Here is a 19,797-nt window from a genome sequence, read left to right on the forward strand (position 1 = left end):
GCGGGCCCGGGGCGCGTGGATGGGGCCAGGGGCGCCGCGGGGTGCTGCAGGGGTGCGGGGTGCTGCAAGGATGCAGGGCGCTGCAGGGGTGCGGGGTGCCCTGGGATGCTCAGAGGTGCGGGGTGCCGCGAGGGTGCAGGGTGCTCCGGGATGCTGCAAGAGCCCAGCGTGCTCTGGGGTGCTGCAAGCCTCCAGGGTGCTCCAGGGTGGGTACAGGGTGCTCTGGGGTGCTGCAGGATGCCGGGCGCTTTGGGGTGCTGTAGGGTGCCTCCCGGGTGCAGGGTGCGCCGAAGTGCCGCACGGCACAGGGTGTTGCGGAGCGCTCTGGGCCGCAGGGTGGGTGCGGTGTGCTACAGGGCATAGGGCACCCTGGGGTGCAGCACGATCTAGCGCACAGGGTGCTCTGGGGCACTGCGGGGCATAGTGCAGGGTGCACCTGGGGACACAGCCCCCTTGGCCCTCGCCTGCTCCCTGCCCGTGCTGGGGCCCTTCCGGGGGGGCAGCCTGGGTGGGACCGTGGTCAGGGTGCAGTTCTTGGGGTGCAAAAGTCACCTGGGGGCAAACCCTTGCTCTGGACGGCGGGGAGCAGGGCTGCGCTGGGCCGCCTCGCGCGAGCAGTCCCCGAGGTCCCTCCGCTCTCCCCTCCGAGCTGGCGCTCCCGAGTTTCGGGGACGTGGTCTGGGGACTCTTAGCGGACTTCGTATCCTCTGATAAAGACGCATGCAATAGCTGTGATTGCTGGCGCCCGACAGCTCTGCACAGACGTGCCCCGGCGTGCAGGGTGCTGCACGCAAGTTTGGAGGGGGGGAAGCGCTTTCCCGCCGTCTCAGGCAGTGGCTTCACGGCTGTTTCTTCCCGCAGCAAAGCTGGCCGGACTGTGCCTGCTCCCTAGGGGCCCCGCACTGCCCGCCCGGGCTGCCGGGATCGCTCTTCTGGGACCGGAGTGCTTTGCCTTGTTGAACGGGGGGGAAGGAGGGAGGGAGGTGGCACCAGGAACTACTGAAGCTGGAGGGAAATATCCGAGGGACCGTCACCTCGGCGTAGGGATGAGGGTAACTGCAGCCAGATGGGCCGTTAGCAGCGCGGAGCAGCGTGCGCGATGCAGCTCTTGTTTCGCCTTGCCAACCCTTTCCCCAGCAGCCCGGCTCCCGGGTTCGGCGGCAGCGCGGTCGGATGCTCGCCCGGGTCGCTCACGTGGCTCCTCCGAGTGCTGGAGGCCAAAAGGGAAAACCCCGGGTGCGCGGCCGGGCCGGCACGGTGGGGCGGAGGTTGGCCCCGCGCGGCTCGGCCCGTCCAGGGGGGCGCTTGGCTCGCTCCGGCGCCGCGCGTTGCATAAGCGCTCGTCAATAATTAATCAAGGCCAGACCTAACAGAAGGACTCGAGGTCCTGCCGCGGCTCCTCGCGACGCTGCCGGAGCCGGGGCCGCCGCAGGGCGCGGGGTGGCAGGGCTTGGCTGCGGAGGTGCGGCGAGCGCTTCCCTGCTGCGGGCGTGCAGGAGGCCGGGTTTCAGATCCCCATTTCCAGGGAAATGCAATTACGCCTCGCGCCGTCCGAGCCCCGGGGGGGGGGGGCCACGGAGGATGCTGTCGGATGTCATGTGCCCCGTCCCTGATCCGGCGACGCGACTTCCCGCGCCGGGAGGGGACGCGCGGCGAGGCCGCGTTTCGGAGCGGCTGTYGGCGAGCGGAGGGGGAGGCGGGGGCGCCGGGCGCCGGAGCGCGGGTCCCTCGGGACAGGGCTGGGCAGCGGGTGCGAGCCCCTGTGCCTGGCGAGGGGTAAACGCGGCGTGAGAGGGGCAGGTGTCCGTCCCCACGGGGTAGCGAGCCCCTGCGAGCAAGTGCTGAGCTGGTGGTTTAATAAACCAACTCCTCTCTGTTTGCAAGAGTGACTTCTTTCGCCCATCAGAAGGCTACAAATAGCTTTAAATGCTAGGCCGTGCTTTTGGGGACTTCTGTAAAGAATGAGCGTTTTTCTTTTTTTCCTTTCTATTCTGATATAAGAGGTTTGCAGAGAGAACAGGCTTTAATGCTGCTGCTCTGCTGAGATTTTAAGAGGGAGTTTTACAGTTCCCCTTCCTATTGCCTCCTACCTCCAGACCCAGACAGAGGGCCTGTTCTGAGAGCTTGCTCAAAATCTAATTGTTTAAAAAAAAAAAAATAGATAAACAATAACAGGTTTGACCCTTTAAGGACTGAATATTTCCTCTTGGCTTCTTCAGACTGGCATGTCCTCCCGTTGGCATGAATACTAATAACACCCAGGCTGTCCTGTTCAGTCTTTATTGGTGGTTCTCAAACCATTTGGCCAAGAAGGGCTGCATCGTTATCGCAGCGTTAGAGGACCTTATCTCCTCTGCTGCAGCTCCTGGACTCTGTTGCATCTGGAGCGCTAGAAACAAGAGGCTTAGCTCCTTCTCAGCTCTGCGCTGATGGGGCCGAGCACCAATGACCAGTTTTCATCCTCTGTACTTTGTCCTGTGGAGGTATTTTGGAGGTTTCACTAGTGACTGAGTTTCCACTGTGCCAGATGTTGCACAAATCCTGAACATAAGAGTCTTTCCGCAGAGGACTTCTAAGGAAGAGCCYTCCAAAGGAAGGAAGGTGAAATTCTGCTGTTGGAGGGAAAATGAAGTTTTCTCAAAGCCGCAGATGCTGGAGAAATATAAGCACTGATTCAGCAGGGCTCAGGAACATGCTCCTAACCCCCGTCAACTTCAAAGGAGCTGAAAGTTTGAGTGTGACCTCGGCAGTTGGCCGCTGTAAGCGCAGAATTCTTGGATCCAGCCGTGGGGCGTTTCTCCTGGCTGTGGTTCAACAGCAGCCTAAAACCCATCTAACCACTCGCTGTTGTGGTCCTACCCTCTCCTCCCGCCTGCCCCTGCTCTGTGCCAGCGCCGGTGCTTGCCAGACCCTTCGCGGAATTATTGCAGCATGCTAAGCCTGCAGAAACGGGGCATTTGTGCCTCGGTTTGGCTGCGTTGGGGGGGAGGAAGGGGGTTGGTTCCAGGAACCAAGTGCTCCGTTCGCAACCTGACAACCTTGCCTGGGGCCGAGCTGTAGGCACGAGCTCGCCAGCCCTCGTCCTGCTCTCCCAGCGCTCAGTCCGGCTCGAGCAGCGTGGCTTCGTTGGGCCTCTCTGACACCCGCCGTGAAACGCAGCAATGAAACGTTACTAGCTCTTGAGCTGGTGGTTGCCTTTCTCCACCAATTCTTGCCACCCCTGCGGTGCAGGGCCCTACCTTCCCTAAGCAGGGTTTTGCTGGGGCGCTGCCCATGCTTGAAAGAACTGTTTGTGTGCATCCCTCCCTCCCTCCGCAGGTGGTAGCGCTAACCCGATAAATCCGAGAGCAGGGCCCCGGGGAAAGGGCAGTCGCTCTGCAGAGAGGAGAGCTCTGCCGTGTCTATCCTGCGCTTGCAAGGGGCCCTCTGCTCGGTGTGGACTGCAGAGGTGCAGAGCCTGTCCTGCACGTCTGGGCCATGTGGATGTTGTAAAACTGCTGGGGCAAGAGGTGGTCTTGAGAGTCGGTCCCTGAGCAGCTGATTTTTTGGCAGCGTAGATCTGTGGGTGAAAAAAAAAAGCCTCATTGAAAGCAGTGGTGGTTACTGTGTCTTGACCTCAGAGCAGCTCAGTGGTGGAACCGTAAACCCCCTTGCATGCTGACACCACGCTAGCTCTTCCCACCACCCGCGGGATGGGGTGCGTGGGAAATGTCCCTCCAGGCTGAGGTACCCCGGCTGGTCCCGAGTGCTGTTAGGGCAGTGCTCTGCTCCCACGGGCGCGTGGGGCAAACGTGGTGGCCCCGACTCTCGTAACCAAGCCATGCCAGACTGAGAAGGCGCTTTGGCATCACCTGCGCCATCTGGCTCTGCATAAAGTGGATGTGCCCCAAGAGGGACTTTGGCTGCGTTGCTAAGATCTCTTCTCTCGTGCCACGCAGTGGCGTGGTTTTTTTTCTTTCTCCTGGGGCGGCCTCTTAGTGATTCCTTGCTGCCTGGATAAAACAAAGGTGGTAAAACCAGCTCTAAACGTTGCACTTCGGGCAGCAGTGCGTAGTCTCCCCATGCTGCAGTAGGTGGAATATTTGCCCCRCTGAAAGGTGACGTCGCCTTCCTTTCCCCAGCCCACCTTGGTGTCCCCATGAAGCCATGCTCGGGCACAGGCCATTTATCTTGAAACAGCTGCATTAGTTCCCRAAGGACAGGGCTTTTATTGCCTCCTTTGGAGCACGTGCAGGATGCCCTGTGGGTGCCTGATGCGCCACATGCACCTTTCAGTACTGACTTTTGTGATGATGAGGTGATTTGTTAAGCAAAATAGGAGTTAGATATTCAGCAAGCCAGAGCCTCTGGCTGCAGACAAAATACTGAAAAATAGCTAGCTTGCAGCTGATGCCAGAAAAGCAATAGCCCCGGTCCATGTTTTGAAGACGTTAATAATTCTGCTGTGGTTTGGAGAGAGCAGCCCTCGGGTTCAGGGTTTCCGGCCCCATGGCAGGGTTGCGTTGCCTTTGCTTTGTTATTTGGGATCGGTGGAACATCCCTGTGTGCCCTTACACCGTGCTCTCGGCTGTCCCACTCGGCCTGGTGGTCTCCTAGATTCTTACTGTTTTCCAGCTTATTTCATGCCGGTGTGAAACACTTTCTCCATGYCAGTTGGCAGTCAGGTAGCACCAGAACCTCTGCTGTGTCCTTTACCTCTCCTGCAGGTCGCAGAGGCAGTTGTGGCATTTGGTTAATATGGGGCTTGAAGGACGTTTCAGCTTCACCAGCCTRGATAGAAATCTCCGTGCTTGGAGCACCAGTGAAATGGCCCAAACCTGCCACGATTACTGTCTCCAAAAGGCATCTCCTCCTGGTGGACTTGGGTGACGGGAGGCTGCTGTCACTGCAGAGCAGTTCAGAAGCGCAGGAATGAGCTCGCCAAAGGCCGTGGGGGAAGAGCAGGGCAGGACCCGGCGACAGAGCGTTTGTTACTGAAACTCTCCGATTCCTTGTCTAATCCGTGCTTAGGGGCCCCAGTGGAAATCCTGGTCCTCTTCCCTACCCCGTGCGGGACAGCCTGAGGCACGAGCACCCACCATGGTTGGTCTCTGTTCTTGGCTGCCGTGATCCACCTGCATCACCTCCRTCTGCTGCCACCTCTCCCGGGGTGGGAGCCCGGTGGTGCTGGGGGCTGCACAGTCCYCGTCTCAAAGCGCCCGTGTGATGCCCAGCACCTCTTGGCTCCTCTGCTCCCTCTGCATCTCTTTACTCTTCCATACCTGTAACAAGTCTCCTTGCTGAGCCTGGGCGAGATGCTGAGTTACCTGCCTCGCTGGGCTGCTCCGGTCTTGGGGAGCCATCCCTGACTTGCTGGTCCAAGGTGGCTGGTTTGACCGTGGCATCTGGCAAGCTCTGTGGGCTTTGCTACGACTGCTTGAGCATGTTGCGGAAAAATGTGTCAAAATTGGCCAATCTGCTGCTTTTTGCCTGTTTACAACCATGGGGCAGGAAAGTTGCTTCTGAAGGGGACTTCCTTGGCTGAGGCTGCAACGAGCTGGCTCTGGCCTGAGCAGATCCATGCATTTGTGGTGCGCATCTCCGCTTCACAGCCTGGGAGACGGACGGTTGTTTGCCAGAGGGACTATAAAGCTGTTTGCCAGCGGCTGGGAGCGCTTGCTGGGCCGGGCGCTGTTGGAGAGGAGGGCTGCTCCTCGGCACTTGCACCTTCGCGGCCAGCAGCTCTGCAGGAGTTTGGGCCTGGAGCTTAGGTATTTGCGTGACACGGTGCACGGGGTGATGCTGCATATGCAGGACCGAGATGGTCCCTACTAGATTCCGTAGGTCTGAACAACTTCTTATAGATCCAGGGCAAGAGGATCAGACTCTGGACAGACGCAGCCGGCGTGTCCTCCCGTAGCAAGGGCCGTACTGCTGTTCCTGCTAGCAACCTCGTGCAGCTCTTCTAAGTGAGGCCTTGCAGTCTGCATGCGATAGCTGCTGTGCTTTAAGTGAAGGTCTTGAAATAAACAGGCAGGGATGAGTCAGGGATGAGTTAGCTCTCGCTGCAAAGACCTGAAGGCATGACATAGTGAACTGGATCTTCGGAGAGGAAAAACTAATGCTGCTGTGTGACTCTGCCGTGGAGTTTAGTAGCTTACTGAAATGGAAAGTAGCAATATTTGCGCGGAGCCAGGATTTCTGCCAGACCTTGAAAGATAAACAGCGCCTCTGTTTCTCCCCCAAGCACGTGTTCAGCCTAACGCACTGCAGGGGTGGGATTAGGTGGCCTCTTCCTTGCCCTTCTGGCTTGGCAGGGAAGGGAGGCCGTGGCGCTGGGATACGATGCGAGTGGTTCACGACACGCACCCCGGCCCGGCCGGGTAGCGCTCCAGCTGCTGCCCTGGGGAAGTGTCGTGTCGGCTCGGTGCTGTGCTGCCCCAGCCGTCTCCGCAGGCTTCGCTGGAACAGCAGCTTCAGCATCCAGCCGACCGCCTGCCTCTGTTACCACGTTTGCCCCAGAGGCGGGCAAAGAATCGTTAATTGGGGAAAAAAAAAAAAAAAAAACCTCTAGGTTTAAAGTGTTTATATAGAAGCAGCGCAGAGTTTGACACCCTGCTCCGTAGTCTGCAGGGCTGCAGTTACGAATGCTGCCCTTCCCCTTCAGTGCTAGGGAGCCGGTCCTTCGTGGTCGGAGCRCCAGCTGCTCAGAAGCACGAGGCGGGTGCTCACCACGAGGCCGCTTCCTCGGCTCGACGGCAGAGCGCTCGCCCTACCGTCGGGCGCCCCTCGCACCCGGGTCCGTGGCCGGGCCGGCGGCTTGGACCGCGCGGAGCTGCCGGGCGGTGATGCCGGAGCCCCGAGCATCCTTGCCGGGGATGCTCCCAACCGCTCGCAAAGTGCTCCTAACCCATGGCACCGGGACCGGGCACCAAGCGGTGAGTCACCTCGTTCACATCTGGAGCCCGAGCTCTTGGCAGCCGACCAGACCGGATGTTTACCGAGCTGTCGCCTGTACGAGGCGGCGGCTGAGCTGCTGCTCTCGCGTGCCCGTCCCCTGGTCTTAGCTGCTGCATGCGAGCGCTAAGGGGGCTGCTGTGTTGTTAATCCCGATGGTTCTTGCTTGCCTCGGGGGAGCGGGGCTGGAGCGGGGTTAGGCCTGGGTTTCTCCTCCGCGCAGCGTGGGGCGGCCCTGGGGCTGCCCTGCGGAGTCCCAGCAGGGCCCAGCCTGGGAAGAGGAAGGGCTGGGAGGTGAGAGAGCAGGAAAAAGAAAGAGAAAGTTGGCAGGAGCAAAAAGAGAAGGGGGGGGAGGCGCCCGGAGCGGGAAGAGGAAGTCGGATTGTCAGGCCATGGGCTGGGAGGAGGCTGGCCCCAGCCAAGGAGACGGGCTGCTGGCGCTCAGGTCTGTAACCTGTCCGGCTCCTCCGGGGCAGGCTCTACCGGAGCCGACGACTCCGGGTTTGGTGGCAAACGCTGTGGGCTGAAGGTCTGCAGCCTGCGGCGCTCCGAGGACCGAGCCGAGCCGTCCCGAGTGCCCTCCTGGCTCAGCAACCCGTCGCGTTCCCTGCGGTCCCGCGCGGTGCGTCTTGCAGGACACGTTCCCCTGGGACTCTGGGCTGGCGAATGAACGGAGCCGGCTGAGTAGCGATAGACCCCAAATGTTTCTGAGCGCTGAGCGTGTCTCTTCTGGTTGATTTTTTTTTTTTTCTTTCTTTCTTTTTTTTCGCTGTGGGCTGAGGTTCCTAGGTATTTGGAGGAAGCTGATGAGCTGGGCTGGGTTACTTCAATGTCTCAAAGTGCGTGCGGTAAAGAGACAGGCTAGTATTTCCTGCTAACTYGCTTGTTCCTTGTTTCTTTGTCAGGCTTTGCGAGCTTGCACCAATGGCCAGCAGGTACGCAGTGAGCTAGGACACAGCCTGCTCTATGGCACCTCCTGAGCCCGGGATCTACTTTTAGAAACTTTTCTTTGTGAATTCCGTTCCGCTTCGCCACCCCTGACAATGCCTATGGCGAATGGCCTCTCCGTGCCGCTGGACAGCCTCCAGCGGCAGCTGGAGCTGTGCCTGGTGTGCTCCAAATGCAGCGTGAAAGAAAACGAGATTACCTACCGGTTGAAAGAGGTGGAGCACAAATGCATGTACGAGATCCTCCTTGCCAGGTGCAGGAACAAGAGGAACACAGCCTGGAGGAAGGTGTCCAGGCGGCCGGGCTTCCCCAACCCGGCCCGCTACACGGTCTGCCGATACTACGTCATGGGCTTGGGCTGCAGCAAGCACAACCAGTGCACCTTTGCCTGGAGCGCGGAGGAGGCGATGGTGTGGAACTTCGAGCAGGAGCACGAGCTGGAGAGGCGCGTGCTGAAAGACGAGGTCCTGCAGGCCCAGCTGGCCGGCTGCCCCAACGGTTTCCCCCCGCCAGACCTGGCCAGCGCCGCAGGGGACATCACGAGCGAGTTTGGGGGGCACTTCCAGGAGATCTGCAAACACTGCTTTTTTGGAAGTCCTCAGCAGATCTCCGTGGGCAGCCAGGCACGGCTCTGCAAGTACCACCAGACGTGGGACCCGCTGTTAGTGCACGTGGTATCTGACAGTCGGAGGAAGAAGCAGTACACTGCCATCCGGCCGTGCCCCGAGTTCCTCCCGGCCCTGAGCTACTGCAGGTACGTCTCCCACGGCAAGCCGTGCAAGCACGGCCCTCAGCGGTGCCGCTACGCGCACAGCGAAGTGGAGATGACCGTGTGGCAGGCGGAGAGGAATCTCGGCTTGGCTCGCTCAGACCTGCTGCCAGCCTCGGAGACGTGCAGCGAAAACGGTGAGCAGGCGATGCCTCCTCCGATTCACTTCTACTGCCGGGTCTGCCTGGTGACCTTCAGCTCTCAGGAGAGCTTCGAGAACCACTGCTCCTCCATGGAGCACATGCAGATGATCTCGGCTGACACCACCGTCCAGTGGGTTCACCGCGCACCACCTCTCGGGCTGACGAAATTCCTTCTGTGCAACAGGTAAGAAGACATCAGCCTTGGGCAGCGAGTGAGAAGCCAAGTTCTGGCAGCTCTCTAGTTGCTCCCTGCCCGCAGGTCCTGCAGCCTCAGGATGCGTGGAGCTGGGGAGGGGGCCATGGGCTGCTTCGTTCTGGCGCGGGTCAGACCCACAAGGCTTCTTTCCTTACAGAGCGGAGGTGTGTGAATTCGGCAACAGCTGCATCAAGGCCCATTCCACTGAGGAGCTGCAGGAGTGGATCCAGAGGGTGAAGGTTGCTGTAAAGAAAAAAAAACAGGCCATGAAGGATGGGCTCTTATCCTACCAGGATCGGCTCATTGCTGAGTACCAGAAGTGCTCCAATGAAGTGTTCATTGTAAGTCCTGGGCTGAGGGTGGGGAGCAAGTTAGTTTTCTGGAGCAGAGTGCTTCTGCCAGCGGTGCATGTGAAGTCTCTTGTGTGAGAACTTGGGAATGAAACCGACAGTTCACGTTTCTAATGGTTTAATTGCCAGAGGTGGGCAAGATGCAGAAAGCTCTGGAGAGGCACGTTGCCCTCGCTGTTTCTTCAGCCTCTTTAGACAGCAACCTGAATGTCAAAGAGCCTCACTATTTGCCCGACCAGGCTGCTCTGCCTTGTGTCTTTTTATTTCCTGAGGCTGCTGTGCGGACAAACTGAGCACCAGTGTTTGTTCCCTTTGTCTGCTCTGAGCTGTGAGAATTTACTGCTGGTCCTGTCTGGGAAGGAGRTAGCGTAAAAGCAAAGGATGAAGATAGTCAGGTGGAAGGCTCTGTAGTTTGTCCCTGGAATATTGCCTTCAGCCCCCCTCCTCTTGTGCCTCTCCTATAGATGGCTGAGCACATCGATGGTGTTACGGTTACGTGTGAGCAGCCCCTGCACGTGCAGTCAGAGGACAGGAGGATGAAATACAGGTGGAAGTTCAGAGTTCACTCCCAGGTAAGCTTAATTCTCTGTAAAGGGAGGCTGAGACCATGCTGGCTCTTGGTGAGAGCACCTGCTTCTGTGCACGGTCCCTGGTTTTGTTTTGACTGTTATTTTCTTCTCTCTCTGTGAGGGGTCTTAGCACAAGTATAGGGATTTGGGGATGTCCCATGAGGACATGTCAGGTATTCTGGAGCCTGCTGAGCAGAAGGTGCTCTGCAGCTCTAAGCGTGGGCTGTCATGGCCTGTGTTTGTGCTTGAGCTGGGGCCCTTCAGGAAGACTGCGTGGGGTATGCAGTCACCCATGTCTCCTGTCTCTTCTCATGCAGTGGGTCCCCAGTGTGTACCTAGCTGCTCTGAACATGTCCTGGACGTGGTCAGAAAGAGCAAGATTCAGTCACCTTCCTGCCCAGAATTTCCTGGATGTTGGGGGCAAGAGGCTGAGTCTAACTGTTTTCTGCCAGCTTATGAGATTTACCATTTATGGAAGACTATCTTAACTATTACACAGCTGAAACCTGAGGTTTTTAAAGTTTAAAGTAATTGCTATGGGATTATGCGAGGAATAAGTTCCTTTCTGGAGAATTTCAAGAACTCTGTGTAGGTTTGATGTGGTGTTCTGGTCCTGCAGCAGCTTTTGATAGGAAATGCTATTGGGAAGATCTCATGAGCCATTGGGTCCATAGAGCTCTCCTTAAGGAAGCAGCCAGGTAGACGTCACATTGTGTTCTTGTCTCCTCAACTGGCAGATGCCTCTGAAGCACGTGGCACTACTGAAGAGGGAACCTGGAGTCACCTTCTACCTCTCAGGGGATGGATTTTCACGGGATCTCCACTACATTAGGGGGGAGTGCTTGAACACTCTGCCATCCTCCCCAAACACATCCCTGGTGGAAGTCTGCATGGAGTGCTGCACACTGGGAGTCTTCAAGCAGTGGGTGGTGTTTGACTTTGGCAGCCGCCCTGTCCTCATCCAGAAAATCCAGGTCAAGGTGGGCCGGCGGGAGCTTCCTTGGCAGATCCCAGCCAGCAGAGAGAGTAGCCGTCTTGTGAACTTTGTGCGATGGCACAGTGGTAACCGGGTCATCATTCCCAGCGTGCTAAGGACCAGTGATGAGGTGGATCTGCTGGCCAGATACAAATCACCTGCTCTCTCTCTGGACTTCCGGCATGAGGGCAGTGCAAATGTCCCCATCACCCGTCTCACCTATAGGGACAGGATGCACGACTTCCTCTTCCGGGAGGAAGAAGCCGAACAGGCTCTCATTGCCAAGTAAGTACCTGTTGTGCGTCCTCCTAGCTGTGGATCACAGACCCATTGCTAACCCTGTCCTTGGGGCCATGCAACTATTGAAGAACTAGTCTCTGTCTCTTCTGGGTTGGGTCCTCAGGCACCTGTTGGACCTTCCCAGAAAAATGGAAAGCTGCCAAGAAAGGTGTCTCACTGGTTAGTGATAGACGGAAAGGACTGTGTCTTGCTTTGTGGATGTGGTTTGGGTAGAAGCACTCTGTACTCAGGTAGCCAGCAGGCACTCTCTGGGTGTAAGTGGCAGTTGCCCCTCTGCAGTAGGGAGGGCAATTACTGGTGAACTCATCAGCCAGTTCTCTGCTGTTAATTTGGGTGTTTCTGCCTTTCAGACTCAACCTCCGGGTCTCCATCTTGCTGACCCCGATGCTGCAAAGCCTTTCTGTGGGGATGAAGTTTGCCCTGTCTGGTGAGCTGTTTGCTGAAGTGCCTACTCCTTATAACCTCTCGCCAGACACAGATGAGGGGTATCTGCTGAACAGGTCTGTGCCCATTGCTTTCCTGGCACCTGACCCACCAGCAGACAATCGGGTTTACGAGGTCAATGTGGAGAATAAAGCCAYGACAGAGAAGACCATCTGGCTACAGATACCAAAGAGATGCTGCTCTGAATTGAACTTCAAGCCAAACACCTCCCACAATGTGGAGATCCAGTTCCAAATCGACCGGCTGCTGTTCCGGCAGTGGCACCATGCTGTTGACCGCCTGTTGGATGAGAAGCTGGTCCTACCCGATGTTGCCAGTTGTTCTATCCCCTATTCTCCTGAGCTACCACAGAAAGGAAACAGCAAGCAGAAACTAGCCATCTCCTTCATCACGGGCAAAGCAATCAGCAGCCGGCAGGTCCCACCTCTTCTGATCTATGGGCCTTTTGGCACAGGGAAGACGTTCACCCTGGCCATGGCCACCATGGAGATCCTCAGGCAGCCCAACACGCGGGTGCTGATCTGCACTCACACTAACAGGTTAGGAGGGAGGAAGTGAAGAGGTAACCAGAGTCAGGGGCCTGGTTCCTGTGCTGGATCAGTGCATGCATGAGGGGATAAAGGGGAGCCAGAGTGCATGAGATGGAGCTAAGCTGGCCTTTTCTTAATATATATTTCAACTAATAAAAATGAACTATTTATTTAAATAAATTGTTCTAGCGCTCCTGCTAGAAAGGAGCCTGGTGTGGGTGGAAGTGTTTGTGGAAAGTTARCATGTTCCTGCTTGATTATAAGATAGGGATGGAAAGATGGTTGATTTCTTTCTAGCCCTTACTGTGTAGCAGAAGTGGAAAGCCATCCCCTGGTCTTGTTGGGATGATACTATACTCTACTTGCCCTTGAAAGCTGTTGTGCTCTGTGCACATGTCAATGTTTTGACTTTTCCAGGAAGAGTTTGGGGAAGAGGGAAATGTAGATCTGGTCTGACTGCTGTTGAATCTGCCTTGAGAGAATCCAGGCCAAGATTGTTAAAATTAGAACAGTTATGCTCAGAAGAGTGTCCGTATCCATTCCTGCAGGCTGTTATTGCCTTACTTTTTAATGTATAGTAAATGGTAACTTCTAATCTTAGCCTGTTTCAGGCTGTCTGGTTGCACTGAAGCTTGCTCTGTGCAGATCTTGCACCATCCACCTGGGTTGGGGATGCTGGGAAGGTTAGCTGTCAGAAGAGAGGTGCACTGGACCACATTTGTATAGCTTGATCCTGTAGAGATGCAGGCCCAGGTATTCTGCTGGGCCCACTGCATTTTGAGTGTCATCTCCCTATGAGCATTGAGAGGTGCCTTAGTCTCCGGTATCAATACATATTTTAAACCATACTCTCAAAATATGTTTGGAATTGGTGGTTGTGTAAATGCAGGCTTCTTTGCACATATGTGAATAGCTCTTCTGAAGAGTGTTGTCAGCTAAAGCTGGGGGTGATTTTGGCACCTTGTTGATGAATGATTAAATAGTGCATTGGGGTGAAGGTCTTGTATAAGAACAGCACTTAAATTCAGTGATGGTTTCCCCTCTTCTTCCCATGCAGTGCTGCTGACATCTACATCCGGGAGTATTTCCATAACTATGTAACCAAAGGGCGTCCATGGGCCGTTCCCTTGAGGATTATATCCACTGACCGTCCCATCAACCTGACAGACGCCATCACTCAGATGTACTGCTGTCTCTCTGCGGACCAGCGCTCCTTCAGGCACCCCACACGGGAGGAGATTGACAGGCACCGCATAATTATTACCACCTCCATGTTATCTAAGAACTTGAAGGTGGCTCCAGGTTACTTCACCCACATCATGATCGACGAGGCTGCTCAGATGCTGGAATGCGAAGCTTTGGTTCCACTCTCATATGCCACTTTTGAGACTCGGATTGTCCTAGCTGGGGACCACATGCAGATAACCCCAAAGCTGTTCTGTGTTAGAGATGGACAATCCGCTGATCACACCCTGTTAAACCGGCTCTTCCAGTTTTACCAGAAGGAGCGGCATGAAGTGGCCATGAAGAGCAGGATCATCTTCAATGAGAATTATCGTTCCGCTGCAGGCATAATTGAATTTGTCTCCAAGCACTTCTATGTTGGCAAAGGCAATGCTATCCAAGCCAGTGGGAACATCCCACCCCACCCGGAAATCTACCCACTTATGTTCTGCCATGTGCCTGGCATGGCTGAAAGGGATATGTCCATGATTTCCTGGCACAACATGTCAGAGATAATGCAAGTGATTGAGAAAGTGCAAGAGATAGTCAAGAAGTGGCCAGACGAGTGGGGTGTCCAAAATCTGAAGAGGATCTGTGTGGTCTCCCATGGGACACAGGTGTGTAGGGGAACCACATGTTCCTTAACTGAAGGGGGTATGCGTGCACCACTCTGAACACTCTCTAAATGCTCCCTAGTAGATGCTGGATTCTGTTTATGGTAAACCTGTCTCTCTCATGCTGGCAAAGGTAGGGAATCTGTGAGTCTTGCATGCCAACAGTGTGCTTTTCTAGGCATGATCCATTTAGGTAGCATGGAATGGGCAGTCAGAGCAGAGATGCCTCATGGTGGGATGGTTTAGTTAAAGATTTATTTTAGCATCCTCTTAGTAGGTTAACTATAGCTCAGACTGGGAAAGCAGGCCAAAATCAGCACAGGACTTGCAATTTGCTGTCAAGTAACTTTCTTGGGGGACCTGTAGTTGAGAATGTCTGTAGTGCCGAGGGTGCAGGGAGCTTGGATTTGGGGGGGGGGGGGGCTTTGTGACCTGAAACTGCCTTCAGGTTTGTGACTCTCTCTTTCTTACTAGGTTTCTGCAACAAGGCAAGAGCTGAGGAAGAAGCATCTACAAGACGTGGTGGTAGAAAACTACGAAAACTTGCCAGGTTTGTGTTCTGTGCAGTGGTTATTAATGCCTGGAGGCATTTTGAGGTCTCCTGTGTTCTAGGGAGAACTTTTCCTGTTGTGTCAGCAGACAGGAGGGTCTATTGTGGCTAGAGTCACCGTGCAATGGACAGGGGGAACAGACACTGGGTCATTAGCAGAGGTCCTTCTGTCATCTTAATCTTTGTCAACTCTCCCTTTGGCATTTTAGAAAGGATGATGGAGCAAATGGGTCCTGATGTGCACTTCCCTGTAGCTAGCACAGTGGTTTCTTCTGGCTGCTTTCCTTGCTGAACCTGCTATCCAGCTGCTGGCCATGTGCATTTGTGCACATCTCTTATACTGGATACCCCAGCTTTTTAAAGCTCATCTAGCATGTGTCCATACATGCATTTCCATGCAAAATATCCCTGTTGATCTCATGGCAAAATACCTCTCTGGGAGAGTGTATGCCATGCTGTTAGGCAGAGCTTCCCAACCCTTCCCCATTGCTCTCTCACTGCTCCAGATGCTGGCATCCAGTGGCTGTGGCCCACTTCTCGTTGATTAGAAGTGAGCATGTGGAACTCCTCTGGCTGATTTCCATCCTTGTCTAGTTGGTACCAGTAATTCTTTGATTTCATCCTTTTCTTAGTGAATAGGATTTCACACTGAATTAAATCTGTACCCAACCATCAACTTGTTAAAATTTATGGATGTTACTTTGTAGGAGGGTGAAAACCCTGTAAGTGGGAACTGATCAGTTATAACCTTGGTTTGTGCTCACACCAGCAGAAAAGCACTCGCTGAAAGCATCCCAGAGACTTCAGCATGTGTGAATCATGTGAAACCCCCAGTGCCAGTGGGGGAGGCTAGTAATAAAAATGAATTGAAACCAAGATGGCCTGTGGGTACCAACTGCAGCATGAACTGCAGAACAGCTAGCTAAAGGAGTCCACTGCACTTGATGATGAGAGAGGGATGGGGTTGTTTTTGTCTTCAAGGACTTAGTTTATGACTCATCCATGTTTTTATTATTATTATTTTTTATTGTACAGCTGGGACGCCTCATGGTGAGAATAACTGACCCCTGGGGTGTGTTTCTGCTCTCCACACCCTTTCTTTACAGTCTCTTTTCAGCTCTGAAATCACCAGAGTGCTCTTGCTKTTTGTTATTTGTAGTGCAATCAGCCAGCAGAGCTGTCCTTGAAGGGATGAGGGAAACTTGTGGATGGTCACTGCTCTTGTTCCTGCAAAATCCTCAATTCCCCCAGGAATTTGGGATTCACAGAAGACTGCACCCTTGTTTGTGAAAAGTGGATAGTGGGGGATGCTGGTGGCACTGTGAACGCGGTGCTGGTCCATGAGTGCTCACTGCTGCACTAGTCAGCTGCCCTGCCTTTTTCTGCATGCTTCCCTCCCCTCCCTGGTGCTTGTGCAGTGGTGCCCTCATGGTATCTATCCTGGCTTATGCATGAAGGCCCTCGTGATCCCTGAGACCTGCTTTATTCAGATCAAGCAACTTCTGTGACTCAGACAAGTGAGGTTATATCAGCCTGCCACTGCCAGTGCAGCCGCAACCATGTAATGCAGTGTAGGTGTGCAGAGACACATACGGCAGCCAGACGGGGTCTTCCCCATTGGGTTCCCATGACTGACTTCTCCCTTGTCCCCTCCTGTGCAGGGCGGGAGTTCCGGGTCATCATCATCAGCACAGTCCACACCAGCGAGAGTCTGCGCCACTCTGCCTCCCACCACCTGGAGTTCTTCAATGAAGCCAGAGTGCTCAACACTATCATGACCAGGGCTCAGTCGCTGGTGGTTGTGGTGGGGGATGCTGTGGCCTTGTGTTCCCATGGCCAGTGCAGCAAGGTGTGGAAACGCTTCATCCAGGAGTGCATTGAGAAGGGAAGCGTGACTCCGGAGAACCTGACAATGGCGCAGATCAAACAGGCTGCATGCGACAAGGAGAGCTGGAGCAGGAGGAGCCCGGAGAGGGATGAGGAGGACAGCGACACCGATTCCTGGAGCTCTGAGGCTGATAGCATAAATCCCGATGATCCAATTCTCCAGGAGCTCTTAGATGAGAGCAAGAATGTCCTGGTGACAGTGTCTGAAGAAGGGCTGCTGAACGTGAAGTCTGAGGCTTCAAACCAGTGGGAAGACAGTCAGGAATACGTCAGCTTCTCCTCTCAGATGATGCAGGAGTATCTCCACATGCACCCCAAAATGTACAAGAGGTGCGAGTTGATCAAAGAGGGATTTGACAGAGCTTCTGCCTTCACCCTCAATGACTTCCCTGCTATGACCATTCAGATCAAAGGCAGAGTTCACTGCGGGACGGCCTTCACTGGGGATGAAGTGCTTGTGGAAATCCTGCAGAGCAGCACGGCTGACAGTGGCTGCCTCCGCCCTCAAGGGAAGGTGGTGGGCATATTAAAGCGTGCAGAGAGAGAACGGACCTTTATCTGCATGATGGACGAATTTGATCCCCGGGTGATGATACCAATTGATCGCACTGTCACCAAAATATTTGTCCCAGGGCTGAAAGAAAAACCAAATGTCATTCCCATCCGCAGGCTTGTCAATGGGAAGTACAGAGTGGTCAGCTGTGAGAAGATTGGCCAGGGGACAAGGAGATGCCAGCTCTTCTGTGTCCAGATTATCTCCTGGCGAGAAGGGTTTTACTACCCTTTGGGGATAATAACTGAGATTCTGCATGTTGCATTGACATTAGAAGAAGGCCTAAAGATCCTTGACATGGAGTATGGTTTGGAAAAGAACTATCCAGCTGTTGTTACCAGGGAATTAGCCAAATACACCTCCAGCAAAACAAACCTTCTCAAGGAAAACCTGAAGGACTGTCGGAGTTACCTGACCTTCACTGTTGACCCGCAAGGTGCTAAGGATTTAGACGATGCTGTCAGCGTTAGGGATCTTGGAGGCCATTATGAGATTGGGATCCACATTGCGGATGTGGCTGGCATTATTCCAAAAGGCAGTGCCTTGGATGTGGAAGCAAAGAAACGGGGTGCCACGTACTATGCTCCCGACCGGGAGCCGTTGTGCATGTTCCCACCCCAAATTAGCCAGGGAATCTGTAGCCTCCTGCCGCAGGAAGATCGTCGTGTGATCTCACTGTTTGTCACTATAGAAAAGAAGACTGATACGGTGATAAAAGGAATCTTCACTGTGTCTGTGATCCGCTCAGACAGGCAGCTGTCCTATGAAGAGGCAGAGCTCTTCATTAAGAACCACTACAGGGGAGAGGCAGATGCCCTTTGCTTTGATACCCTGGAGGACTGCRTAGCTGTGGCTTACCACTTCTCCAGGATCCACCGGAAGTTTCGGCTGCAGGAGGACTGTTTCTATGACCAGCTGGATGAGGAAAGCTCCCCGGGTAACAGAGGTTCCCATCAGATGATAGAGGAGTTCATGATCATGTTCAACAGTTTTGTGGCTGAATTCCTAACCAACCAGGAGGATACCAGAAATATCACTCCTCTCCGGTGTCAGAGCGAGCCAAACCCTCAACAGGTATCGCTCATGAGAAGCAAGTACAGCCACATCATTCCTTTGTCCATCCATCTCTCACACCATCTGGGAGATGTGCCTCCCAGTCAAGTTTCATCAAAAGATGTGGAGTTCAGCCTCCTGGCCCCCCTTTGGGAGCACCTACAGTCAGCTGCTAGTGCCAGCGATTTCCACAAGATGCTAGACCTTATTGTCACTGATGACATCCACCCAAAGCTGGCCCCTGTGGCGCTGGAGTTCAGGAGGCTGCTCAGCCGCTCTTATTTCAGTCGCTCCAACTCTACTGCCCAGTCAAAAGCAGGCCATTATTCCTTGCATGTTGACTCGTACACCTGGGCTTCCTCTCCCATCCGCCGATACATGGATGTGGTGGTCCAGCGGCACCTTCATTCCGTGCTCCATAAGGAGCCAATTGCCTATTCTTTGGAGGACATTGAGTTTCTCTGTCATGACTTCAACAGGAAGAATTCCCAGGCCGTGTCGTATGAGAAGAGGGCCCACTGCCTGCAGATGGCCACTCAGCTGAAATCGCAAGTCCTGCAGAAGGTTGCCTTTGTAGTGGATATCGAAGGGATGAACAAGTACTTTAAAGCCTTGTTTCCGCTGAACAAAGAGACTCTTCCTGATCCTCAGTTAATTAACTACAGGGCTCTTCAGCTAATAGAGCAGCCCACGTTCATCAAGGAGCGGAACAGCATGAGGCTAATGTGGAAGCGGAGGGTGTATTCTGTGATGACAATGAAGGAGCACAGCCTGAAGGAGGGGCCTCTCTGCGACCGCAGCGTCACCCTCTTCAGGGCCCAAGTTTGGCAAAACGTGCTCTCGACCATCAAAAGTGAGAAGTTTGAGAATGTGGCCCCTCTCCTTCAGAGCGGTGAGGATCACCACAAGCGGCACGTGGGGTGGATAACGAAAAGCCCATGCTCACACTACGTGGAGCTGTCCCTGGAGCTGAGCGCTGGCGATGCTCTGCAGTTCCAGCTCACCACAGACGTTTGCCGGGGATTCCTGGTGCCCTTTGTGCAGCTGTGGTGTGTGAYGCCAGGTTTTGACATCTGTCTGCAGCACACGGAAAAGCCCATCGATTGCTTCTCTGTGTATGCTACTCAGCCATCCAAAGACAAGTACAAACATGCAGCGGAGTATAACAAAGTGTGGATGCCAATGAGCGCCATGGAATCTGCTTCATGTGCAGTGGCCGAAAATGACTCCATTGTCCTCCATGATGTCAAAATAACCTGGGCAAAGCAAAGGACAAGCAAAGGGCAGCTGCAAGGGACCTTCTCTCTAACCAAAAGCTTTTTGGAAGAGTGCTCCATTGAAGTGGACTTCAATCACTGTTACCTGTGCATTCGCTTAAGTGGACTGGACCTTGGGAGCATTAAAAGTGATGAGGAATGCCTTAGCCACGGCCTCCAGAATCTGACTTTGTTTAACAAGGGCAGGTCAGAAAACAAACTTGTGGTTGATCCAGGTACATACACCTGGGTGGCTCATGGGCTCACTGAAGAGTTTGGTGACGACGAGAAGTCAGACAGGAGTAGTCAGCAGACTTTGAATTTTTACATCCACTATATGTCTATGGAGAATATTCCCGTGGAAATCTCGCAGGACTCTGCCAGGTTCACAGTGGAGCTCATTCCAAAGATGTTGCCAGATGTGTAAGTGTACTTAGTGTTCATTCTCTAATTAACCTTTYRGTCCAAACAGCATAACAGCTTCCCRTGAGACTCCTCT

General features: G+C 54.3%; 1 protein-coding gene across 2 annotated transcripts in view; it reads left to right on the top strand.

The window, feature by feature from the left end:
• Window positions 1-19,797, top strand: part of HELZ2 (helicase with zinc finger 2) — a 28,636-nt gene that overhangs the window by 1,278 nt on the left and 7,561 nt on the right. For both annotated transcript variants that reach the window (XM_026086402.1, XM_026086484.1), the window contains exons 2-9: window positions 7,842-8,980; window positions 9,150-9,333; window positions 9,807-9,914; window positions 10,649-11,172; window positions 11,538-12,170; window positions 13,219-14,002; window positions 14,474-14,549; window positions 16,211-19,721. In XM_026086402.1, coding sequence (XP_025942187.1) covers window positions 7,980-8,980; window positions 9,150-9,333; window positions 9,807-9,914; window positions 10,649-11,172; window positions 11,538-12,170; window positions 13,219-14,002; window positions 14,474-14,549; window positions 16,211-19,721 — 6,821 coding nt within the window. In that variant the 5' untranslated portion in view covers window positions 7,842-7,979. The remainder of the gene's footprint in view (window positions 1-7,841; window positions 8,981-9,149; window positions 9,334-9,806; window positions 9,915-10,648; window positions 11,173-11,537; window positions 12,171-13,218; window positions 14,003-14,473; window positions 14,550-16,210; window positions 19,722-19,797) is intronic.

The sequence above is a fragment of the Apteryx rowi genome, unplaced genomic scaffold (assembly GCF_003343035.1).
Source record: "Apteryx rowi isolate R43461 unplaced genomic scaffold, aptRow1 scaffold_0, whole genome shotgun sequence".
NCBI classification, from domain to species: Eukaryota; Metazoa; Chordata; class Aves; order Apterygiformes; family Apterygidae; genus Apteryx; species Apteryx rowi.